Source organism: Rhinatrema bivittatum, chromosome 1, assembly GCF_901001135.1.
Source record: "Rhinatrema bivittatum chromosome 1, aRhiBiv1.1, whole genome shotgun sequence".
NCBI lineage: Eukaryota > Metazoa > Chordata > Amphibia > Gymnophiona > Rhinatrematidae > Rhinatrema > Rhinatrema bivittatum.
The window spans coordinates 342,811,966-342,839,125 of NC_042615.1; the positions used below are offsets into that span (position 1 = coordinate 342,811,966).

General features: G+C 44.0%; 1 protein-coding gene across 1 annotated transcript in view; it reads right to left on the minus strand.

Moving 5' to 3' along the window:
- The window catches only part of PTPN13 (protein tyrosine phosphatase non-receptor type 13), a 659,094-nt gene that overhangs the window by 34,480 nt on the left and 597,454 nt on the right, over window positions 1-27,160 (minus strand). Inside the window, 1 exon segment of the mRNA XM_029599218.1 lies at window positions 1,180-1,280. Within this exon segment, the coding sequence (XP_029455078.1) occupies window positions 1,180-1,280 (101 nt within the window).

The window sequence follows — 27,160 nt, forward strand, 5'->3', positions numbered from 1 at the left end:
AAATCTTTAAATCAAGCAGATATACTGCATTGTTTTTTCAATTATTCCCCAACATGAATCATGTTTCAACTGAGGTTCAGTCTTCTTCAGGGGAAATTGTTTAAATATCAAAAAGGCCAAAATATTCTGTTAATCCCGGACATAGGTTTAGTGTCTCTTAGATAGCATCTGAGACGCCGTGGCGCCATGTTTAAATCCCTTAAGAGACACTAAACCTATGTCCGGGGTTAACAGAATATTTTGGCCTTTTTGATATTTAAACAATTTCCCCTGAAGAAGACTGAACCTCAGTTGAAACATGATTCATGTTGGGAATAATTGAAAAACAATGCAGTATATCTGCTTGATTTAAAGATTTACTGGCTAAGTATTCTATCTTTTCAATTTTCAACTTATGAGATTTGGTGATGGTGTGTAAGAACGGGAGTTCTAAGATTATGTAAGAGTGGTGGTGTTAATATAATAGAGATAATTTTCTTAAGAAATTAAAGAAACTTAATAAAGTTATATGGTGGGTTTTAAAATGGTAGTGGCAAATGACAATAGATGATTACAATCAAAAAGCTCTGAAGGCTGATTACAGCCTGCGGCCCATTGCGTGGCGAGAGGCTGCAGATTAGATTTTAATAAGAGCGATAAGATCTATGATATTGTCATTTGATGGGTAATAATCGTAAAAAAAAACCTTAAAAAACTTATAAATTTAATTAACAATTGATAGTATAAATCTTTCGGAGATATAGAGTATATTTGTGCCTATACATACTACATCCTATGAACTCCACATAAATTTTAAGAGGAGCATTTAGCAATAAATTTGAGAGATTAAGATGATTCCCAACATACCCGGCTTAGTACAGTGCTGCACACACCCAGTAGTGCTACAGAAGTGATAAGCAGTAGCAGGAATGAGGTTTATTCTGTCAAGGTATACACAAGTAAACCCATTTGGAGATACTGCTCCCAACAGCCACTTGCAACAGAGACATTTAGGCAGCTGAATGTTTATGCTAATGATGTACATTCTAGGTTGCCTTTGAAAGCAGCTATTCTTCAAGAGCGCAGCCAACCAGTCTGCGGTCTGTCGTTCCAAACTAATATATCTTGTATTATAGTATTACTGTATCTTCTAAAATGCATTTTAAATAAAAAAAATAGGTTATTTTTTCAAATTCTTGCCTTTGACTCCTTGCTCATGGTTTAATGATTTGGCTGGTAGGCTATTTTCCATGGAAGTTTCATCTTCATCTTGTTCTTTCATGAGGGACTTTGGAAGAAACCTGTGATGATAGAACACACAAACCACTATTTTCCTTTCTGTAAGAAAATATTTTAATAGTTCAGATCAGAATGCAGCCAGTAACTTACAAAATGGTCACTTCACATATTCTGAATTCTGTGTAAGACACCTATGCTTGTTTACCTTTAGATTTCTCAAGAGAAGGAACTCAAAAGGGAACGTAAAGGGTTAAATTTTACTTAAAAAACACCTCACTTTTCTTAAATTCAAACACAATCATTTTAAAACATCAATATATCTCCACTGATCAATTAATTATGAGCAGACTGAGGCAGTTTCAAAGGATGACTACATCACATGTCTATTTGCTCCCCATTTACTCCTAGTTTTATTTATAATCTTTTCTCCCCGAACTAACAGTTTCATGAGTATCCTAAAATTCAATTTCAAGGAAGCTCAATGACCTTCACATATCATTCTCAAGGGCAAATGGGGAGCATGAAGGAGGAGGAGGAGAGAGTTTATTATGGCTTAGTAAGACATGCTCAGAATATGACATGTAAAATGAGAAACGGCCAAGAGTTTGGCAACTAAGATCTAATGCAAAAGACGCAGTAATGATCTGGGGCAGTGCTTTCACAAACTAGTGTGCCAGGGCACACTGGTGCAACTTTGGAAAAGTTCTTTCTGTGCTGCAGTACTGGCATCCTCATTGTAAAGCAGAGTCGCTCTACCTGTAACAGGTGTTCTCCTAGGACAGCAGGCTGTTAGTCCTCACACATGGGTCACATCATCGGATGGAGCCCGGCATGGAAAACTTATGTCAAAGTTTCTAGAACTTTGACTGGCACACTGAGCATGCCCAGCATGCCTTTATCCATGTGTCCACGTGGGGTCCCTCTTCAGTCTCGTAACATAGAATTATGAAATTAGTAACATATATAAACAAAACCATGAGAGAACTGGGGTGGCAGGTGGGTTTCGTGAGGATGAACATCCTGCTGTCCTAGGAGAACATCTGTTACAGGTAAGCAACTCTCTTTTCTCCTAGGACAAGCAGGATGGTAGTCCTCACACGTGGGTGAATCCCTAGCTACAGGCTGTCCCCGAAGACAAAACGACCAACAGACACCTAACCTCGTGCCAATGGGCAACAGAGGTGCTGTTGGTAACAGAGGGAGACAACCTGAACCCAAAAAAAGGGCCGCAGTAAGGGAGAGTTGGGTTTTACAACTGAAAGAGATTCCAGAGGACAGACTGGCTGAATTACTATTGCATCAGCCATCCCTGTCCAGGCAGTAGAGAGAGCCAAAAGTGTGGAGAGAACTCCACATCGCAGCCTTGCAGATCTCGTCCACGGGGACTGCTCTCAAGTGGACCACTGAAGTTGCCATGGCTCTGACAGAATGAACCTTGACATGGTCCCCAAGCTGCAATCTCACCTAAGCTTAGCAGAAGGAGATGCAATTTGCCAGCCAGTTGGACAGGGTCTGCTTAGCAACTGCAATGCCCAATCTATTCCTGTCAAAGAGATGAAGAGTTTGTGCAGATTGCCTATGACCTGCGTTGTGCTCCAAGTAGAAGGCTAAGGCTCTCTTGCAATCCAGGCTGCATAGAGCCTGGTCGCCTGGTGTGAATGAGGCTTAGGAAAAAAGGTGGGCAGGATAATTGACTAGTTAAGATGGAAATCCATCACCACCTTATGCAGGAACTTAGGGTGCGTATGCAAGACCAACCTATCATGGAAGAACTTCGTGTAGGGTGGGTATGTCACTAAGGCCTGAAGCTCACTGACTCTGCATGACCAACAACCAAAAACATGACCTTCCAGGTCAGGTACTTAAGGTCACAAGAATGCAGCAGCTTGAAGGGAGGTTTCATGAGCTGAGCCAACTCCTCATTAAGGTCCCAGGGAGGTTGCAGGAGAGGCATCAGCTGAAGCAGTCCCCGCATAAAGCACCCCACAATGGGTTGCTCAGAGATGGGCGACCCATCCACACCTTGTGGTACGTACTGATTGCACTCAGGTATACCCTAATGGAGTTGGTCTTTAAGCCAGCATCCGAAAAATACATGAGGTTATCAAGCAGCTTTGGTGTAGAGCAGGAGAACGGAACCAGGCCATGGTGCTCACACCACTCGGAAAAACCTCTTCCACTTCAGGCATAAGATTTCCTAGTGGAAGGCTTCCTGGAAGGCCACCAGGCCTCGAGACACATCATCAGATAGGTCAAGGGGCTGCAGAATCAAACTGCTCAACATCCACGGCCACAAGGGACAAGGCCTAGAGTTTAAGAAGGCGCAGCGTCCCCCAATCTGCGATATGAGTCTGGGGAGGTCCCCAGACTGTTTTGGCTCCGGAAGGAAGAGATCCTGCAAGAGCGGAGGAAACCAGACCTGCCTCAGCCAATGGGGCGCTATGAGGATCACAGGTCCTGTGTCTTGTGAAGCTTCAGGAGAGTATACATTACCAGGGGTTGCGGAGGATATGTGTACAGAAGGCCCTTGCCCCAATGATGGGCAAAAGGCATCTGAGGCTGGCTTGCTGTCCATCCTGTACAGGGAGCAGAATTGATCTGCCTTCCGGATACAGGGGGATCTGAACAGATCCATGGCCAGGGTTTCCCAGAGATGGAAATCTGATCTGCCACTTCTTGTTTCAGGGACCATTTGTGGGGTCGGAAGGCTCCATCCCAGCCAGGTACATGACTCGAAGCACCATACCCTGTGACAGAGCCCAAGACCAGATCTGAACAGCTTCTCAGAATAGGGGGAATGACCTCGTACCCCCCCTTTTTATTGATGCACCACATTTGCCACCTGGTTGTTGGTCTGGATCAGAACTACTTTGTTGATCAGCTGATCCCTGAATGGTCAGAGCGAATACCGGATTGCCTGAAGCTCTAGGAAGTTGATCTGTCATTGTGCTTCCTGGGTGGACCACAGGCCCTGGGTGCGAAGCCCCTCCATACGGGTACCCCACCCAGGTTGGACGCATCCATTGTGAGCACAATCTGGGTAGGGGGATTTTGGAAAGAGACCCCTGTTCCAAATAGGCCAGATGCCACCCACCAAGACAGGGAGTCCCGGAGAGGTGGAGTAATGCGGATGCGGGCATGGAGGTCCTGGGTAGCCTGCTGCTACTGGGACCGCAAGGTCCATTAAGCTCTGCATATGTGCAAGCAAACTAAGGGAGTAACATGGACAGCTGCAGTCAAGTGCCCTAAGAGTCGCAGCATGCAGTGTGCCTAAATCTGCCGGCTCTGACCGACCACTCCCACAACAGACAACAATGTGAGCGCCCGATCGCAGGGAAGATACGCTCAGGCCTAAACCGTGTCCAACCTGGCACCAATGAAGTCCAACTGAGGCGACGGGTCAAGGTGAGACTTTGGGTAGTTGATAATAAACCCTAGGGACTCTAACACCCGAACAGTCAAGCGCAGAGACCGTATTGCTCCCCTCCTGTGTGGGGCTCTTGACGAGCCAATCGTCCAGGTAGGGGAAAACATGCACCCAACCCTGCCAGAGGTTTCCACCCACCACGGCCAGGCACTTGGTGAAGACACGTGGGGCCAAGGCCAGGCTGAACGGCAACACTCTGAATTGAAATGCTGCCACCCACCACATACCGCAGATACTTCCTGTGCCCATGGAAGATCTTGACGTGGGTATAGGCGTCTTTTTGGTTCGAGAGAGCAAAGCCAATCCCCCTTTTTGTAGGAGGAGAATCAGGGTGCCTAGAGAGACTATCTTGAACTTTTCTCTTTTTAGAAGCTTGTTCAAGGTTCTCAAGACTAGAATGAGATGGAGTCCCCCTGTTCTCTTTGGAATCAGGAAATATTGGTAGTAGAGCTCCCGCCCCCACTGGATTAGCGGAACAGGCTCGGCTGCCCTGGTCATTATGAGGTTGGTGAGCTCCGCTAACAGTATTTCCTGATGTGAGGAATGCCCCAAAGAGGGACACAGGGGAGAGTCCGGAGGGACACCCAGGAAGTTCAGCTGGTACCCTCGATGCACAACGGATAGAACCCACTGGTCTGATGTAACACTGAGCCAATGGTTCAGGAAGAATCACAGATGGCCACCGACCAGGGGTCCTGCGTTGAAGGCATGGGCGATTGGCTTACGCGGCCTCGCAGCCAGTCAAAACTCTGTAGTGGTGCTTGGTCTGGGCGCCGTCTGAAGTCTGGGGTCCGCTGCTGTCTACAGCAGCCCCTAGATCCTACCAACTGGGCCCGGGTATGAGAAGCGGGAGTATAATATTTCTCTTGTGGAAGAAGGACCCTCCTTGAGCCCTGATGTGAGGACTTCCTGGCCGAGGACGGCGGGTCCAATGTACTGGCCGAGAGATGCTGCAGGGTCTCATGATGATCCTTCAACTGAGCCACAGCATCTCTCACCTTGTCACCAAAAAGGTTGTTGCCAGTACAGGGCAGGTCTGTGAGAGCCTCTCCTGCACCTTCAGGTGGAGATATGAGGCCGTAAGCCAGCTATCCAGCAGGTGCCGATTCCTGTGGCTGCCATCTCGCCTCTGTCTCAAAAACATCATGGGTGGAACACACCTCATGTTTGCCGAATTCCAGGCCCTGTTGGATGACTGATGATGAAAAGGCATCCTGCCGCTGCTGAGGCAAGCGCTCGGCCAGCAACTGGCCTATTTCCAGGAGGTTCCAGAATACTGCATCATATAAAGCTGGTAGGAGGCGATCCAGGCAATCAACATTGGCGCCCTGAAAACTCCTTTCCTACCCAATGCACCAGCGCCCTGTGTTCCCGTCCTGGAGGGGCGGAGGCATGGGTGCGAGAACGCTTGGCCCCTCTTAAGGGCAGACCACCACAACCGACTTGTGTGGGAGCTGATGCTTCTCAAACCCCGTAGTTTGTTGGACCAAGTTACACTGTATCGGTCTTCTTGTTACCGGAGGTATGGAGACGGTGTTCCCAAATTCTAAGGAGCAGCTCTTGAAAATCTCATGGACAGGATCTGCCACCACCTTCTTAGCAGCATCCACAAACTGGAGAACCTCCAGCATTTTGTGTTTGCCATCCTCCTCCATAAGCAATTGGAATGGAATGGACTCAGCCATGGCCTGCATGAAACCTGCAAAGGATAGGTCCTCAGGCAGTGGACCGGCACCGCTCCTATGGGGAAGACGGGTCTGAGGGAAGGTCACTAGAGTCATCGGAAGAAGACTCTGAGGTGTCATCCCCCCCACAGGTCATAAGGGGTGTCATCATCATTAAGACTGCCCAGAGACTCCCATGGGGGAGGCCTTCCCAGGACCAACGACTTGGGCACTGGTGGCACCGAGGGCTCCGGACCCAGAGCTGAACCGGGTAACACTAGATGTGGAATCGAGAGCCTCAACGGCCCCTCCATCTTTGAAAAGCCCCTCCTCCTCAGAGGACCCCACAATGAGGATAGACATTGGGAGGAGGCCGGCACCGGTTTTGCAACCTGGCCACTGGCATCGGCTTGCATGGGGAGAACACAGAGCAGAACATCAAGGCGCTCCAGCAGTGGCACCAACATCGATAGTACAGGCTTCAGCACCGGTAGGGGCTCTGAGGGGAATCGGTACCCGGCACTGAAATCGGTGGGGAACACCTTGGATCCCCAGCCTCGATGAAAGGCGATACCTCCTTGCCGTGAGGTTGCTTCGGGTGCATCACAATAGATGCTGGTGCCAACCCGAGCCTGGCACCTTGCAAGTAAGGAGACCAGTGGCGATACTTTCGGGACTTCCCACGGTGCTTGGCCCAATCTTTCCCCGGCGCCGAGAATGCTGGAGATGATCCCAAAGTCCTGGAGCAGGAGGAAAATGATAAAGGTTGATCTCTGGCACCCCTCTCCACCGGAGGCCCCAAGGAGGGGTGATCGGTGTCCATCAGTTCTCCTCGTCCATTCGGCATTGATGCCAGTTTTGAAGATTCGGACTTCCTGGACCCAAACAACTTTTCCATCTTGTCCAGGCTGGCGCGCCAGCCCTTGAGGGTCATCTGGTCACAAACGATAGCCCCGCACATTGTGCGATGCCCCCAGATAAAGGATACACACACCTCATGCGGATCCATGAGGGACATAGTCTGAGGGCACTAGGGGCATCGACAAACCTGACGACACCATAACGAAAAATAAGGCAGCATGCGGTCGATAAGCAGCAGATACTGGAGGACGGCGCTATTGGAATCGACCGCACAGAAGGTAAAAACTTATCACACTGCCAGCTAAACTAAAGCTGGGGGAAATCAAAAGGATCCTGACGTAGGAAAAAAAAATACTTTCCGAAGAAAAAAAAGCATGAGCTCCACAACCGCAAGATGACAAGCTCCGCGGAAAAGATGGAGACTGAAGAGGGACCCCATATGGACACATGAATAGTGGCATGCTGGGACATGCTCAGTGTGCCAGTCAAAGTTCTAGAACACTTGACATAAATTTTCTGTGCCGGGCTCCATCTGATGATGTCACCCATGAGTGAGGACTACCATCCTGCTTGCCCTTGAAGAATCCTATTTCCTGGACTCATGTTAGATTCTATTGGACAGTGCCCCCAAACTCTTGCTTACTGCTACCCCCTTTTGCTAATAGGGGTAGGGGGAGAGGGGGAGTGAGAATTGTGCAAAATTTGGTTTGGTGAGCCATGATGATGGAGCAAAACTTAAAAGTGTGCCACAAAATAAAAAAGGTTGAGAAAGGCCTCATCTGGGCAACTGAACAAGCAAGGCAGCAATACTGTACATGAGGAGGACCACTAAGCACCAAACAAGTGAGGATATAGGAGAGATCATATCTAAAAAATCTCATGGTTGCCAAACAATTTGACAATGTTTTATTTATTTACATTTCTGAAACATAGTAAACATAGTAACTGACGACATAAAAAAGCTAAAAAAGCATATCTAAACACCAACCTAAAAATCTCCAGGCAATGTACATAAGTCAATAAAATACAATATCAATAACATACCAAAAAAAAGACCATTCAGATAATAATACAATACTTTAAAAAAATTACCATAAACTTTACTTAACTGTATCTAACAAGGTAGTATCAAGAGTAAGAGAAATACTAAGGAGCACAGTTGGAGGTATAAACAGCAAGAAAACAGGAAGGAGATAATGGTTCTGTACTATTGATGAGACCTCATCTAGAATATTGTGAGTCCTGTTCTGAAGCTCAAACCTCCTCATAAGAGTAGGAAAGTAGAGATAGTTCATAGGAAGGCTACAGAATGCTGGCAGGAATTGTAATATAAACATGTAATGTAATGTTTAAAACCTAACATACATATCCTAGAGGAGAAAACAAAAAAAAGGGGATGGGATAAGACATTCAAATACTTTAAATAGATAAATAATGTATAAGTCACAATCATTTTTTTCAATGAAAAGGAAGTTCTAGAACATGAAATCAAAGTACATGGCTGCAAGGAAGTAGATTAAGGAGGAATAGAATGAAAAATTATTCAGAGAAAGAGTGGATGGAGGCAAAAATATTAAAGCTTATGAAGCATGCAACAGGCATGAAGGATACTTAGTTTCAAGGGTAAAGCTGTCAATTTAGTAAAGTAGGATCTGTGGTATAGCAATTGGACTAGCTAGAAACACAAAAACATATGAATAAAGTTTTAAGAGGTTCCGCAAATAGCCATATTTGCGTATATGCTATTTTTAAAAAACTTTTTTATTTAACAATTTTTCAGGCATACAATGAAAAGACATTGGATGTATAAAATGACTTTCAGAAGGTATTATGCATTTTCAACAAACAACCGAGAGTACAATGTAATTTGTTGTACAGTGACCAAACGCACATTAGCCAGACACTCATGAATCATATGAATAATTACAGGACAAGTCATGAAATATTTTCAGTTCAATCTGGGTCTTGATGTAATCAAGACATTTCCCCCAAATATAATGTTACTTAAAACCCTTGTTTACTAGATCATAGTGCGGCTTTTCAATGTCAGCAATATTCTTAAGCTGCGCATGCCAGCAATCCACAGGTAGGTAATATTTCCAGTGCTTACCTATAATACATTGGGCAGCTAAAATGAGTTGACCTGCCAGTGGTCTAAGTGCCACTGGGATGAGCAACCCCTGCCAGACAGCCAGTGGCGTAGCTAGACAATTTGGCGCCCGGGGCAAGAGACTTCTTCGGCGCCCCCTCCTCCATCAATGATTTGCATCTTGCGTAAAAATTGACGGTAACATTGCAAGTCAATGCAAGAACTTAGCCCCTGCTCTGATTCATACTGTACAGTATTTACTATAACTACTAATATTTCTTTCTACCTAGGTAATTTACATGATGAAAGCACCAAAGTTGCTGCACTGATCTTTCTTGGAAAGCGCGCTATTTAGTCACCACCCTGATGTAGAGCAGAACAAATGTTTCAAATGATGAAGTGTAGTTGTAAGAGAAAGTGCACGGTTTTTATTTACAAAAAATATAAACACCTTCTGAGGTCAACTCTGGCAAGCTATTCAGTGAGCTAGTCGGAGCGGATGAACAAGCAATAACAGATCGGCAAACCCCAGGAACTGTGACTTCCCAATGTACGGGGGGAGCCAGGCCTGGTTCTGCTTATCGCCGAGAAAACAAGAACTACAATCCCAGCAAGCACCGGGTACAAGCAGACCTAGCCTTGCTGACCAGGTACCCCCCACAGTATTATAGTATTACTATTACTGGTTTAAGCTGAGTTTTATGAACATACCGAACTCCGCGTCCGGTCTCTACCTGACACGTTCCGGACGCCAACCCGGTACAGAGAGCCCCGCAACACGGCGGCTCCGCACCGCCAGAGCGCCGCCATGTCAGGCAGCACGCGCATGCGAGCGGCTCAGTGAGGACCCCGGGCGATGTTGACGCCTGGAGCTGTACCTCCCTTGCCTGCCTAGTGCTTAGAGGATCATGTGCGGGAGCCTGAAGGGTGAGAATGGGGAAGGGGAGCTGATGCCGCCTTGCACCAGATTTTGTGCGGGAGAGCGCTGAAGCGATCTGCCAGTATTCAACACACTTACATCTGGGCTTAAAATACTAATTTCTTTTTTTATTTAAATAGCTTTTTGGTGCCCCCTTAGACCCGGCGCCCGGGGGCGGGCGCCCCCACCCCTCGCTACGCCACTGCAGACAGCCAGCAAGCCTAGGGCCAGTCGTATGTTAACTGGGATATTTAGGAATGTTAGACATTTCTTGTGCAATTTTTTGCCCCCAAACCAGAATATCCCCAGACAGTACCCACCACATGTGAACATATGTGCCCTGTTCTCCACAACGCCTTCATCAGCTCATATCATAGATAGGGAACAGCCTTGCATAATTTACAGGGGTGCGATATGTTTGGTGGAGAAGCCTAATGACCTGCTTAACCCTTCTGCAACATGATGAGCTGCTTTCCAAACTCTTTTCCTTTTTTTTTTTTTTTGAGTCTAGGTCTATGCCATTTGTCTATAATATTGGCAGGAGTTTTCGGACCCAAATTTATGAAATAGAATGCCCCAATATATATTTATTACTCCTTTGGACCTAGCATTCAGAACACACATGTAGCTTTCTATGCTATTAAGCGGACACAGGGGGGGCTTACAGATTCAGTGAATTGCCTAAATTTCGTCTAATTTGAAGGTAATAAGTGGGTGTCTCATCCTTTAGTTCAAACTCTTCCACCAGCTCCTCATGAGGTAAAACTCATCCTTGTCCCACAATTACTCCATAAAAATCAACCTCTTGTCTCTCCAATCCCCAAAGATGGGAGGAGAAGGTACAACTCGAGATATTGGGGTTCCTGTATATGGGATTTTTAAGGAAAAGTTGTTCATCACAACCTCCCATATATTTTGTAACCTGTCTCCATATTTTTATGGTGTGAGCAACAATGGGATTTCCTTTGCAGCTTTGCCTGCTGAGGGGAGAGGAAGCTGGCAAAAATGACAGAACAGCTAGACTAACTTCTCCCACTTGTTCATTCTCCATGGCCAACCATCCCGGATCCATGTTCATGAGCCACTGCTTCAGGCTCATCAATCGAGCTGCCCAGTAATAAACTCTAAAATTATGCAGTGCCTCATCCCCTTGTGCTTTTGGCAGCCAAAGGGTAATTAACTTTTTTTCTCATCGGTTTGTGATTCCATATAAATCTACTCACTTGGCTAGTGACTCTTTAAACACTTGCACTGGAAGAGTGTATGGAATATGTTGGAAAAGGTATAATAATTTTGGAAGTATGATCATTTTGACCAAATTAGTACATCCTGCCCATGATACCAGGATATCTGCCCAATCTTTAAAATGTTGTTTAACGTTTGCTAACAAAGGCAGATAGATTTTGGCATAGAGATCTTTTATATCTTTAGGTACAAATATACCAAGATATCCCTTGGTTACCACCCACATGCCTGATAGGCAGCTGGGCAACCTGGTCCTATATCATAGCTTGAAAATTTCCTATTTGTTATACTTTAATTTGTACCCTGTCAGAACCTCAAATTTGGAAACAATCTCCAGAAATGCGGGCTCAGAGACATTCAGTTCTGTAAGAAACAGCAAGAGATCATGTACATATATCAAGACCTTATACTCTCTTCCCCCTACCTTAATGCCATTTATATCTGGACTTGCCCGTATTGCCACTGCAAGGGGTTCTATCACCAGATCGAACAATAGTGGCGACATTGGGCATCCTTGTCTAGTGTCTCAGTGGATGGAAAAAGGCAAAGTGAGAGATACATTCAGTACCAAGCATGCTCACAGCTTTGCATATATTGCTCTCATCCAGCTCCGATATTGGCCAGGGAACAAGATCTTCTGAAGGACAGCAAACATGAATAGTCACGACACCTTGTCAAATGCCTTTTCCACATCCAGTGAGACAAATAGACTGGAAGGTCCCTTGACCTGTGCAAGGTGCAGGATATTAAAGACCCGCCTGGTATTTGTCGTGGATACTCTCCCTTTTATAAATCCAGTTTGATCTGAGTTTATTAGTCTTCCCAAAAGGGATTCTAACCCACACTGTAACACTTTGGCCAATATTTTATGTCTGAGTTTAGTAGGGATATCAGCCTATACGAACCACAATCTAGGGGGTCTTTCCTTTTCTTAAATACAAAGGACATATGTGCATCTGCCATATCCCCTAGGGAGCCTCCCAGATTCCCTACCTGATTAAATGCACTCACTAAAAAGGTGATCAGGTCCGAAAGATATCCCTTACACAAGTCAATATGATACCATCAGGCCCTGGACACTTTCCCCAGGAGCAATGCTTTCACCGCCTCCTGAATCTCTAGACACATAATAGGTACTTTCATCTGGAGCTTCTGCATCTCAATAAGCTTTGGTAACTGCAATGTGGATAGAAATCCTTGGATGTCATCAAAGCCTGCAGGGGGAGCCTCTCTATACAAATTTGCATAGTAGCAGAGAAACTGCTCCTCTTATCTCCTTTAAATCCATCAATGTTTCTCCTGTCGGTTTTTGTACCTTTGTAATCATTGCCCTGCTAGCCTTTTCCCTGACCACTCTCGCCAAGTATGAGCCCAACTTATCCCCGAACTCATAGAATTTTGCTTTAATATATTTCATAGCTTTACCAACTTTCTCTATTTCAAGTGACATAAGCTCTCACCTGTGCTCCTCTAACTCTTTTAATGCATGTTGAGAGCAATCTTTTATTGTGTTTGATCTTTAATTCTCAAATCTGGGACAGGAGCTCATCAATTTTGTACCTATACATTTTCTGCAAATGGCTAGCATCTGAAATTATTTTACCACGAAGGAACACCTTGAAGAACACCTTCCCACTGTAGTATCTGTGAATATTCTGTTGCAGGATTATGGATATTAAGCTCCTCCACTGCTGCCTTCAATAAATGAGGAAAATGATTGTCCCCCAGGAGGGATGTATTGAGTGTCCAAGTGGAGCACCCCTGGCCAAATCTATTACAGCCTCAACCGAGTAATAGTCTGAGATGGAACATTCCAGGATCTCACTACTAAGCAGTCTCTGATATAAAATTGGGAGTACACAAAAAATAATCCAACCTGCTATACATGGCATACCTAGATGAGTAGTATGTGTAGTTTTTTTCATTAGGGTGACATGTCTCCAGATGTCAGTGAGATTAAAAGTTGCCAGTAAATCTTGTGGTTCCCTAGACATACCTGCTTCCTGCCTGAAGCAAGTTGTTTTATCAACCTGGTGTTCTGGATATATATTCCAGTGTCCTCCTATGTATAAAGAATGTGTCCGCCAATTCAGCAAAGTGATTGCAAGCTTACCATAAAACTCTCTTTGATATTAGTTGTGCCCGCAAACGTTACTCAACATGAAAGACTCCTGAATAAAGAGTAGTCTAACAGAATGTACCACCCTTCACAAATTATGATTAACCATTCAAGGCAGGCTTTTATGAATTAGGGTGCAGTCCCCCTACTTTTAGTATTGTATGCAGAGTAATACATTTGGCCCACCTACCCTTTTCATAGCTTCTAGTGCTCTGCTGTTGTGAGGTGTGTCTCCTGCAATAAGAGAATATCTACCTTATGCCTATTAGCAAATTGAAATATACGTTGCTGCTTAATTAGCAAGGAGATACTCTCACATTTAAAGAAACACATTTAATTTTACTACTCAAATTCATTTACTTGCATAATACATGCCATGCCCCCAGGAAACTATGCGTAGAGCTCTGAACCATAAATAAACCTCCAAGGGACAGAATTATCCTATTCCTAGTGTTTTGGTCAGTGGTGAAGATTTTGCAATGTATCAAGACATAATAAAATTGTATTCGGTCATATATACCTCCCCTGATCAAGAATATCTAGCAGTATGATATTTTCTCTCTCCCTGTGTCACCCTTAACCCAGTTAACTTAATCAAAACTCTTTCCCCACCCCTTTCCCCTACAGAAACAAACAAGAGAACAAATCCTCCCCTTTTTTCCCAGCCCCCCAACGAATTAGGATAAACCTCTGCACTCCCCAGTGGGAAAACCATCGAGACCAGGTGAGTTGGCCCTTCCCTAACCCAAACCTTCCCATCCTCGAACTCCCACCCTCCCTTATCATCCCTCCCATCGTGTCCCCCCCTATACCAATCCCAGGACCTCCTTCATGTAGGACCCACCTATAGGTCAACATACACAAAATCATTGCCTGGACAGGGCAAGCACTGTATTGCCTGACCGCTCCACCTTATACTAAAAAGGCCGCACCAGCCAGATGATGCCCCAACGTCATTAACAGCTCGCTTGCTCTGCTCCTTCTCTTTGTCCAAAACTCAGAGAAGCAAAAAAGGATGAGAACAACTTTACCTTGTAAATCAATATCCAAGCTTTTCTGCTGCAACTGCAAGCCGTGTCAACCCACTGCAGCTGCTGCATAACTCGTGTCCTTGGCTTGCTCAATGGCTCAAAAGCATGATATAATGTGCATGTCTGCCTACATTTTCTAGACTCCCAATACATGCCATTTCATGTTCCCTCTCCATTCCCACAAAGCATGTTAAATAAAGGAGGTCAATGCAGCACGAGGTCTACATCCATCACATCCATTAATAAGTGCCAGCCATATTTCCCAACAAAGCTCTCTCTGACCGACCAAAAATGAAAGATGGCTACTGTTGCACACTCTGGGCCTCAGAATTTTCCATGTGCAACTTCTCCAGATGCTTCTCAGCCATTTTAGAGTGCTCCAGAATGATAGGTTTGCCCCCACAACTATAAGCCTTGCAGGATACAATATTGCATAGTGTATATAAAATTTTTGAAGCTCTTTCTTGACTGCTGTAAAGAAGTCAGGGAATATCATTATTCTACTTCTCTCATGTCTTAGACCCCAGCCTCCTGTGCAGCGTTGAGGATATTTTGCTTGTCTTCTAAATTATGTAGCTTGACAATCACAGCCCTAGGACATGTGTTAGGGCCCAGAATTGTGAAAGGAACCAATGAGCCCAGTCGATTTTAATCACCCTTTTAGATGGATGAAGGGTTTGTAGAAGACATGACTTTTTCGGCTTCAGTTAATTAGAATTAATAGCCGGATTTACAAAGCTTCAGTGGGCGCCAAAACATGTGGCTGTCTACCTGTCTAGTGCATTATCAGAAGTCTGCCTATAGGCTAGTTTATTAATATTGAAAATACATGTATATTTTTGGTTCTGCACGCATTCTGGGGCAGGGTCAAGAAGCATGCGCAGTAATTTCTATTTTATAAGAGATATAGATGTATACATTATCTAACTTATTTGTGCCCTTTTACACTTGCTAATTGACTCACACAAGTGAAAGCAGACTTGTCATCTGCAAATTTTAGGTGGGAGGCCTGGGTGAAATGATGGGGTTTCAGGGTGATGATGTGCTAGAGGGTCTAGGTGAACAGGAGATGAACTGGGTGAACTGGCAGAGGTATTGGCGAACTGGTGATTTCAAGTATTCACACATGTATTTTCAAAATGGTGTATGCGCATACTTTATAAAATACCTGCCTCTGTGTATAAAGTGGGGTTATTACCTGTACATATTATATTTTTTTGCTCTTAAAATATATGCGCATGTTTATAAAATAGGCAAAGTAAGCTTATTTTGCATTGGAAATGTTTACATGTTTTAAAATACCAACAGTATTTCAATGTAATCTGCTTTGAAGTACCTGAAAGGCGGAATATAAATAAATAAAATAAATAAATATATTCACATACTTCCAGAGGAGCTTCCACTGAACAGTATCTAAAATATGATAAATCTCCATGCGTCCACTTACGTGTACAAATGCAGTAACACAAATAGGTTTGAAAGTTAGACTTATTGCAGAAAAAGACCTTTATAGCCTATTCAGTCTGCCCATCCACTTCAACTACTCAGCTTTACAATCCCTACCATTTCTTCAGAGATTCTCTGTGTTTATCCCATGTTTTCATGAATTCATATACTATCCTTGGCTCTACCACTACTGTAGGAGGCTATTCCATGCATCCACTACTCTCTCTCAGGCCCATTCAATAAAGTCCGCGGGAGAGCCGGCGCTCCGAGGTGAGCGCCCGCTCTGCCGACGCGCACCCAGGCACCTCTCCTGGGTGCGCAATTCTTTATTTAAATTAGGGCCCGCACTAACAAGGAGGCGCTAGGGACACTAGTGCGTCCCTAGCGCCTCCTTATTGGCAGAAGTGGCGGCTGTCAGCGGGTCTGACAGCCGACGTTTAATTTTACCGGCGTTGGTTGTCGAACCCGCTGACAGCCACGGGTTCGGAAAATGGACGCCGGCAAAGTTGAGTGTCCGTTTTCCAACCCGCGGGTCGCAGGCAGATTTTTTTTTTTTTTTAAATAAGTTTTTTTTTTTTTTTAATTTTTGGGGCCTCCGACTTAATATCACTATGATATTAAGTCGCAGGGTGTACAGAAAAGCATTTTTTTCTGCTTTTCTGTACACTTGACTAGGCAAGCGTTAATTTCTGATAGTAAAATGTGCGGCTTGGCCGCACATTTTACTTTCTGTATTGCGGGTGACTAACTAATAGGCCCATCAACACGCATTTGCATGTGATGAGCGCTATTAGTTTCGGGGTGTGTGTGTGTGTGTTTGGCCACATGTTTTCCACGTGCTATTACCCCTTTACTGTATAAGGGGTAACAATAGCGCGTCAAAAACGCGCGGCCAAAGGGGGGCTAAATGGTGTGCTTGGCCGAGCGCACCGTTCTGTATCAACCTGTCTATAAAGAAATATTCCCTTACATTGCTCCTGAGTCTACCCCCTTTCACCCTTATCCCATGACCCCTCAAGTCTACAGCCTACTTTATTTTGAAAGAGGCCCACCTCCTCTGAATGGAAACCTTGAAGATATTTAAATGTCTCTATTATATCTCCCTTATCTCATCTTTCCTTAAGGCTATGCATGTTTAAATCTTTAAGTCTATCTCCATATGCTTTAGAACAAATACTACTGATCATTTTAGTAGCCATCCTCTGGAATGACTTTAATTAGTTTATATCCTTTTGAAGACACGTATTCCAAATAATTGAGATCTCCCCAGGGATTTATACAGGGGCAATATCATCTCCATTTTTCTTTTACCATTCCTTTCCCTATGCATCCAAGCATTAATCTGGCTTTTGCTGCTGCCTTATCCACTGTTTGGCTACTTTAAAATCATCAGATATCATCAACCCAGATCTCGTTCTTTTGCATGCTTAGAACTTCTTCCATATGCCATGCCTCTCTCTTGGCTTTTTGTAGCTTAAGGAGGTAATTATCAAAATGTATTACATGCTTTCATGGATTTTTGAAAATTGCTACTTTTATGCATATAACTCCTTTGAAATTTCATTGAATTTCAAAAGGTTTTACATGTGTAAATGGGCTTTTGAGAATTGCTATGATATATACACATGTAGTTCTTTGAAAATTCACTTCTAAATACATGCTGCTGCATTTTTAGCATTAAATCTTAGCTGCCAGATCCTAGACCATTTCTTGAGCTTCACCAGATATCTCCTCATGTTTTCCACATCTTCCTGGCTGTCTGCTCTTTTGCAGATTTTGGTATCATTGGCGAAAAGAAAAATCTTTCCCAAGAATCCTTCTGTAGTGTCGCTCACAAAAATGTTGAAAAGAATTGGTCCAAGGATCAATCCCTGTGGCACATTGCTAGTAATGCTCATCTCTTCAGAGTGAACTCCATTTACTACTACCCTTTCTCACTTCTCACTCAACCAATCAGTCACTTTAGGGCCAATACCAGGGGCCTTGGTAGAACTGTGTGAAAGGCCATACGGAAATCCAAGTACACTACATAAAGCCCCCCCCCCCCCCCCCATCCTACTCTCTGATCACTCAATCAAAGAAATTAATCAGGTCTTTTAGAGATCATTTATTTTGGAACCTATTCAAGCTCATCCAAAGACTAAAGCTTTTATATGCCACCACGAACACTAAATTCTGAGTAATTAAAAAACATTGCCGCACTGAACAAGAATTGCAGTCAATATGGAAAATGAAATTCTTTTAATAATTTGTTTTCAACTCTTAACAGTATCCCAAATTCAGTGCTGATGCATTGACAGAGAAGGTGTTAATAATTGCTTTTTTTTTTTGTTTTGTTTTCTGGCCATTTTGGAAATTCAGAGCTATATTAGAAGAGGAAAAACTTGCTCTAACATCGCTAATGTTTGGGGTCTACTGACACAAAAATCACGTCATATCAATATGCTATTTAACTTTAGAAAATGGAATAGCAGACTCTTTGCTATGACGTTTAATAAATATATAAGAAATGAAAGTGACGGAAACAAAACTTACTGCTCTAAGAGAACATATGCATTCCGCTTTCAAGGATGTATTCATTCAGCTAAAGGCTATATAACATGCAAAATGAAAAACTGAGGGCTACATTGCTGCTTGGTAATAAGGCAGTGATATCACACAGATTATGACATAAGTTAAAGCATGAAATCTGATCATACTGAAAAATATAGGTGTATCTTTTTACTTGAAGATATTTTCTTCATGGGACAATTAATATGGAGGTTTCACTGAAAGTCTAAACCTTTCAGCGTTAAGAAGGAAGTGAATATGTTTTCCATGCCAAATATGCTCCATCCAATCCCACGATACTCTAGTCAAGCAACTTATACCACTAAAATTACTCACCATTTTGACATCTCTTAGAATAAAGTAGGTTATTATTTTAAATTGACTTGCAAAAACATTTTTTTTAAAATATTGAACGTCAGCCCATCTAGCTCACTTCTCCCTATATTAAGGTATCATTATGCCCAGCTATAAGTTATTTATTTGATAAACTTTGAACCACACCATGCCTAAACACCTGGAGAGACCCACATGATTTTTATACAGTTGTTTTCTAAGCTATTTACCCGGTAAAATAATGGGTGAAAAGTGGCTTTCCTCTGCCCGGTTAGGAGTATGTGCTGGCTTGCACGGTGTGAGGGCTTGGAGCTGGATTAAAAAGAGGCATTCTCAGGGGAATGCTTAGGTTGTGGGAATAAAACAGCATGCCTACGTTTGATTTAAAAATGCCCATGATCAATTTTGTCCTTACTCGTTCGCCCAAACTTAATAGGGGATACACAGCGATTTTGGCACGCAGACTTCGCAGCTGCAAATGTTCAAATGGAAACAATGTGGATAGTTATCCAAGAATTGTTGCTATTCTCAACGGATAAATGTTAGTGCTGCACACTTTTTGCTGTTGTACGTGAACTGCTGTAGTTTTAGCTGTGGCATCAAACGCCAATAAAAAATAAAGCTTTAAAATGATTCTGTAAAAATTGGCACAAGGGATACAGTATAGTATTGTTTACCTCTAGGGTATGTACTTAATTTGACTTCAGTTGATAACAGAAAGCCACTGCCATTTCATTTAGGGGCCTATGTGAAAGCAGCTGTACATTGCAATACAGTTCTCATTGGGCAGTTGTCTATGTCACTAAGAATAATTACTGATCTGCAATAATTGCTCTCTGATGATAATATCTTCAGTGGAGTGATGCTGATAAATAACGGGCCACAATACGTGCACTAGGAGCCATTCAAGTTTAAATTATGGAACATGTTTAAATGAGTTGCAGACAGGAACCATGAGGGCAGTGGTGTGAGCAGTGGCTAAGTTTTGAGCTCCACATTTGGTGCACGGTGTTCTCTGGTTATGCTGTTATTCTTTTTATTCCTGCTCTTGTGTTTGGATGGGTAAGAGGAAACAGATACCCTGATCTTACTCTGCAAAGCTATTCATGGTGGCACCGCGAGGACCAATAGATTCTTATAAGAACCAGTGGTAATGGGGCCCTTGTCTGCAAGCTGTACTGTGGAGACACTGGAAACTGCGGTTTTCCTTTCTGCAGGGGGAATGCTTGTTGCCGTGCATTCATGAAAGGTTGGGAGGTGCAATTGGGTTATGAACATCAACCAGCAGATGGAGACAGAGATCAACTGACTCATATAGCTTAGCTCAGACATCACCATGCCAATATTCCTAGAAAAGCTAACTGTGGGCAACTGAATAATACTTGAAAGACCATCTGCAATGTCAGCAAGCAGAAGGGAAGCTGCTGAAGAGGATGGAAGGTGGAACCCACCAAAAGGTCAAAAACCAGATTAAGAACCCAAAGCATCACTGATATTCGCAAAGGTGGTCAAATATGCTTAACAGCTTTAAAAAAATCTAGAAACATCTGGATGCAAGGAGAGAGGTTTACTCTGAACTCATCCCCTACAATAAACCAAAGCTGTCACCTGCACCTCTAGCGCATTATGAGCCAACCCCTTAACCAAACCTTCCTGAAGAAACCAAGATTAAGGGAATTGCCAACCTCGAGGGAAGACACTTCTGCTCCCGGCATCAATTCTCAAAATTTGTTTGAGCTTGTACAAGGTGCTTACCACCAGTGAGGAATAATCACGCTTCAACAGCTGTGCCCTTTCAAGGGCTGAACTGTAAGCCAAAACTGATCTGGATTTTCTTGAAATATCAGCCCCTGATGCAGCTGTCCTTTTGCATCGGCAATCGCAAAGGCCTACCTACTATTAGATGCTGAAGATCTGCATTCCAAGGCTTTCGTGGACAATCCTGGGCCACTGGAAGAACTAAGTCCGGATGCCGGGCTGTCTTCTGCAGCAACCTGTTGATCTTAGACCATGGGGGAAATACGTAGAGCAACTCATCATGTCACCATGTCTAAATGAGAACGTGAAGCCTGAGTGCTTAAAAGTCCCATCTGCTACTGTAAAAGTGATGCACCTTTGCATTCCTGAAGCTCGCCATCAAAGCAAATAAAAGCTGACTCCACCGAGAGATGATGAGCTGAAATGGCCTCAGGTCCAAGGCATGATGGCTGAGATAATACGCCTGAACATTGTCCAACCCTGCAATGCAAGAGGCCAACAGTGCCAGAAGATGCTGTTCTGCAGCATCTTCTGAAGTGGATGCATGTATGCCCTCGTCCTATGGAACAACCTCCAACATTGCTGAAATGGATCGCAATGTCTGCGGGTTATCCCATACTGGACGGTTTGCCACCCTCAGGGCTCATATTTGCCCCCAGAGCTTTTGGCTACACTGCTCCAGGAGAAACAGTTTGCCTTGTGCAGCATTGAACTGGACCCCAAATACTCCAGAGTCTGGGCAGGCTGCAAACCTGCTCTTGGTTAGATTCACTACCCAACCTAGCTCCTGCACCAGCTGGACTGCCTGTGAGACATGATATAAAAGCTTCCGTCGTCAACTTGCTCTGATGGTTGATCAGAGCAAGTTGACGACAGAAACTTTTATATCATGTCTCACAGGCAGTGAGACATGATACAGATGCCTTCCATACGAAGAGCAGCTGCTACCATTACCATTACCTTGGAAAAGGATCTGGGTGCTGTAGTCAATCTAAACAGCAAGGCCTGAAACTGGTAATGATGGCCTAGCACTGCAAAATGCAAAAACCGTTGATGTTTCTTCTGGATTGGGATATGCAAATAGGCCTCTGTCAAAATGAGCAAAGCAAGAAACTCTCTTTTGCACAACCATGATCACTGATCGCCAAGTTTCTATTCTGAAGTGGGTCACTCATAAAAACCAGTTGACTCCCTTCAGATCTAAAATGGGGCAAAAGGAACCCTCCCATTTGGGAATCACAAAATAAATAGAATCCCGACCCATACCTTCCTGTTACTTTGGCACCAGGACTACAGTCTTTAATGCGATCTGTCACTACAATGTTGTTTGTAAGGCAGCTGATTTTTCTATGGAGTTGCATAGGAAAACCATAAAAGTGTCTGCAAGCATCCAGATAACGCTGATCTGGAGGAGGAGAGGTACTTGCTATTCTCTTTTAAACAAAAGATCCGACAACAGGAAAAGATGTGCAGCCTTAAACGTCATATTCCTGGGTGCAAGAGCATCAGAGCTGGCAGCGAAGATTCCTGGGGCCCTTTTTGTTCATCCACACTGCCTCCAAGCCCAAACTGTAGGCCCTTAAAACAATGGGCCATGGACCACAGTTATGCCCAATTCCTTTTCAACAAAATGCGTAAACCTCACAGAGCGGCAGCTACAACCCTTAACAGAAGGCCTGTGGGCAAACTGCTCAGATGCAGTAGTTACTACTCCTAATGGAAGGCATAAATGTAACCTGCTCGGAGCATCAGTTATTACCCTTAAGCGAAGGCAGGGGAGTAGCTGCCATGAAGCTGCAGTCAGTATCGCCAATAGAAGGCATGGGGGTAACCTGCATATAGCAACAGCTACTACCTCTAACAAAATGCATGGGGTAACCTGCATGGTATAGAAGCTACTATCCTTAACAGAAGGCATGATGAGATCCCACTAGCCTAAATAATCTGCTGGGCAGACTAGATGGAAACTTTCTGTCCTGCCACTGCTGTCATTACCAAGCAATCTCCCCATGAACCTCTCCTGCCTCCTAAAACCAGCGGGAAGGTAACACTGGAGCAGACTCCTTGAGACTTCTGCCTCTGAAAAGGACTAGATGTATGCCTACCATCATGTAGGTACTTCACAACCAGAGCATAAAAGTTCCGTCCTCAATGAACGGCCCATGGGTCTGCACCTTGCCCCTGATCTATGGCTTGCAGCCTCCTTCCAACTGCCTTCCGAAATCGGCATATCAGGGCAGGTTGGAAAGACTAGCACCTGTATCTAGTGCTTGGAGGAGACTACTATTCTGTCATCCTGAGCCAAGAGACACTGCAGGAGGGGGAACCTGGAACCAGGAGCAGTTCTTGAAGAAGCATATAAACTCTGAAACAGAACCAAGTTTAAGGTCATTCAGGAGCTGGATATCCCAAAAGGGGAACAGAAATCATTTCTGCTCAGGGCCCAAACTGAACTGCTCTGATGAACATAGAACAGGAGAGAGGAGTTTTTTTTTTCCCCTTGCCATCTGCTAAACAATATAGTTGTTCTGCTCTGAAGTCGGGAACAGAAATGTGGTTGAATCTCCACAGGGATCTGCCTTCCAGTAAGTATATATCATTTTTCTGTTTTTTCCCTCTTTTACTGATTCTATATTTGACTCGGACTTTGCATTTGAGATGTGATGCCTTGAATGTAGATTTGAAACTTATATACAAAAAAAAAAACGTGTAGCTGGCTTGTTACGGCGGTTACTACCCCAAACCAAATGTGCCTGATACTTCACTTTCGATGCATATCCAGCATGGCTCTCTGCTTCAACGGCATGGGAGAAAGGCTGATACATCACGCATTTCCAGCATAGCTCTCTGCTTCAACAGCAGGGGAAAAGAAAAACTGATGCTTCACGCATATCCAGCATAGCTTCAACGGCAGGGGAGAAGAAAAAAGGATTCGCACTCACAAAGCGGGGAGTAGCTGGCTTGTTACGGTGGTTACTACCCCAAACCAAATGTGCCTGATACTTCACTTTCGATGCATATCCAGCATGGCTCTCTGCTTCAACGGCATGGGAGAAGACTGATACATCACGCATTTCCAGCATAGCTCTCTGCTTCAACGGCAGGAGAGAAGAAAAACGGATTCTTCACGCATATCCAGCATAGCTCTCTGCTTCAATGGCAGGGGAGAAAAAAAAACCTGATACTTCACGCATATCCAGCATAGCTCCCTGCTTCAACAGCAGGGGAGAAGAAAAACAACCAATAAGGGCTGTATAACATAGTCTGGGTAAAACAAGCATGGGTGTAGCTTGCTTATTGCGGTGGTTACTACCCCTACTACCCCTAACTAATCAAGCTAGATATTTCACTTGGATGCAGCTCCATCACTGCTCTCTACGTTAATGGTGGGGGTGGAAGGGAAATAGAACCAAGAGCTAAGAGAAACAGATAAGTATGAGAGAAAAGATGTGTGAAGCTTGCTGGGCAGACTGGATGGGCCGTTTGGTCTTCTTCTGCCGTCATTTCTATGTTTCTATCAGAAGTCACCTATCATGTGTTTAAAGGAACTGCTTTGCTGAAACTTATGTAGACAGGGACAGTAACTTTTGAACAGGCACACAGGTGCATTATGTGCGCATTTGCTGGCTTGCACCCACAGACGTAGCCATTTTAAAATGTATACATGTATATGCGTGCATGTAATAAAATAAACCGAGCGTGCGCAATTTTAAGTAGGTGCGTGCATTTGCGCGCAAATCCCGCTTCTGTGTAAGTGGGTAGATTTTAAAAGGACAGCGAGTCCACCCCATTGCCAGTTTCACCAGTTTGCTCCCAGTTTGCCCAGGTAAGGGATAGGACCTTCCAAACCCCCCTAGTTTAATAGCCACCCTTTTCCCCCCTTGATGCCGACCCTTAAAACCCTGCTGACATGCCTATATTTTTTTGTGTTATGACTTATACGGTATCCATATCAGAAGTAAAGTTACGTGGCAGAAGACTCTGGCACGCATTTTAGCGCATAAATATTTACGCGCTGGTTTCATTGAGAAATCCAGGAATGCCCATGCCCCGCTCAGACCACTCCCATTCCCCGTTCCTTTTTTAGAAAAATGTATTTGTGCACGCAGTGGGAGATATGCGCATATGCAGGTGCCTTTCAAATTCGGCTCAGCAGGTGCTGGCCAGACATATTTATGTATCTCCTGGTTTTTGCGCACATCAGGCTTTTAAAATTCACCTTTTAGTCTTAAGTAGCCTAATAGTACAATACTCGATGGGTCTCGGCACTGCCCGCCAGCTTCACAAACAATACAATAGTACTCTCAGGTTCTACAATAAAATCCTTCATTTCAAAATGCTCCATCAAAATATCATGCATCTAGTTGGAATGATTCAGTTAAAAAGCCCACAGAGCATATGAGTGCTCTGCATGCCACCATTATATGTGCAGAGAAATCCGGAAACAGAAGAATTTTGTGGTCTTCACAGAGAAGCTCTTTCTTCCTCATAGTATTCCAGAATTTTAGCCTTGTCCAGGAAATTGAGGTAGTTTGCAATGGCTTGTCTAGGGTCCCAACTAGTATGCTCGCTCCACAATGGTTGGTCTGTCTGAGACTAGTATTCTTAAGGGCTCCAGCAGCCACTTCGCAAACCACAGCAACAATGCCTCTCCTTGAAGAGTCTCGGGCAATCCCATCACCCGAACATTTTTCTACCGACTGCAGTTTTCTAGCTCATCCAACTTATTTTCTAACGCCGAATTCTTCTTTTGTAGTGATGCGATTGTGACCTCGGCACCATCTTGCCTGGCTTCTTGTTGACTCACCCTCACTTCTATTGCCATCAGCACCACGTGGTTATTTTCCAATTTTTCGTGGCGCTCATCCAACGATAACTGCAGCTTTTGCAGTTAATCATTCAGACCCGCCGATAACAGCCTCCGAGAGCAACCTTAGCATAGAATTGGAGATGCCATCTGTGGTGGCTTGGGCTTCCACAGCCATCTTTGTCCTGTGTTGCCAACTTTTCGGCCGCCGTTTTCCTCAGTCTTCCGGCCATTTCAGTAGTTTGTGAACCCCCAACAATGTCCATTTAAGTCACAATAATTAGGAGGAGTCCCAGGTGGTGTATAATTCGCAGGTTGAGAAAGGTAAAGAAGGATAAATTCACAGCGCTCCGAGGAGCCAAGAGCACAGACAACCACTCAGCTCAGCGTCATCACCAGAAGTCCAAAAGGCTCATTCTTTGGCCAGCCCAATGGTGGTGTATGCACTGCCATGCAGACATCCTGGGTTTAGTTTCTGGGTCAGGTCTTTTACTTCCCAAGCCAGCTGGATCTGAGGATGCTGCAGAGGCAGCTTACACAGTCCCAGGGAGAGGCAGTCTTGGTGACACCTAGCAATTGAAATTAGGGTTCTGGTTACAAAGTTCTGGAAGGAGCCCTAATGCATGGTCACCTGTGGATTATTGCTGTAATGACTGGGTTAGAGGGTGAGGGAGGCGAGAGATATAAAATAGGTGAAAAAATGTCAGATACTTGTGAAAGAAAAATTTGATATGGAAATCCAAAGGAGCAGGAGGAAATGGCTGGGCAAAAAAGGTCTCACTAAGAATAAAACTGATTTTATTAGTGAAATGGGAAGTGTGGCACTGCTGTATTGCTTAGCATTAAATCAAGGACCCTAGTGACTATCACATGGGTGGTATTCTGTTTTGATCTATTTGCTTCCTTATCTGGATAGTTAGCTGATCAAAAACAGACAAGCTCCTAACCTAAATACTCACAGGAATGGCACAAGGTTTAAGGCTTCATTATTTCAGACAAAAGGGGAACATTAAAATATAGTTACTGCTTATCACAAATCATTCAAAGCAGCTAGTTAAGTAAGCCAGATATAGCTATGTGGCTAACTTAATGGGGATATTCAGTGGTGCAGTCAAGCTGCTGAATATCCCTGGCTATCAAAGTTAGCCAGATAAGTATATCTGGCCAATTTTAGGACAGCCCTATGGCGAGACCAGAGTTAGCTGCATAAATTATCCATCTAAATGGCTTTTAAATATAGACCTCAAAATTTTTAAGAATTCTTTTTATATATAAAGAAGAAGAGGGGATGAAAGGAAACCTGATTTCAGCACACCCACAGTGGTGGCTTGTTATAATTACCTATCAAACAGGTGGCCAATTCTGGTCCTCAAGAGCCAGGATAACCACACTGAATATGCATTACATATATTTGCATAAAATGAAGGCAGTGCACACACATATATCTCATGCATATTCATTGTAGATATCCTGAAAACCAGACCTGTTTCTGGTTCTTGAGGACTGGAGCTGGCTACCCCTGATCTATTCCCTAAAACACATTATTAAGGTTGTCTCATTTCTTAATTTAATCCCTTGTTTTTAGCCTTAATTTTCTTTGAAATTGAAAGCTGAGTTGCTTACCTATAACAGATATTTTCCTAGGACAGCAGGATGTTAGTCCTCACACATGGGGGTGACATCATCAGATGAA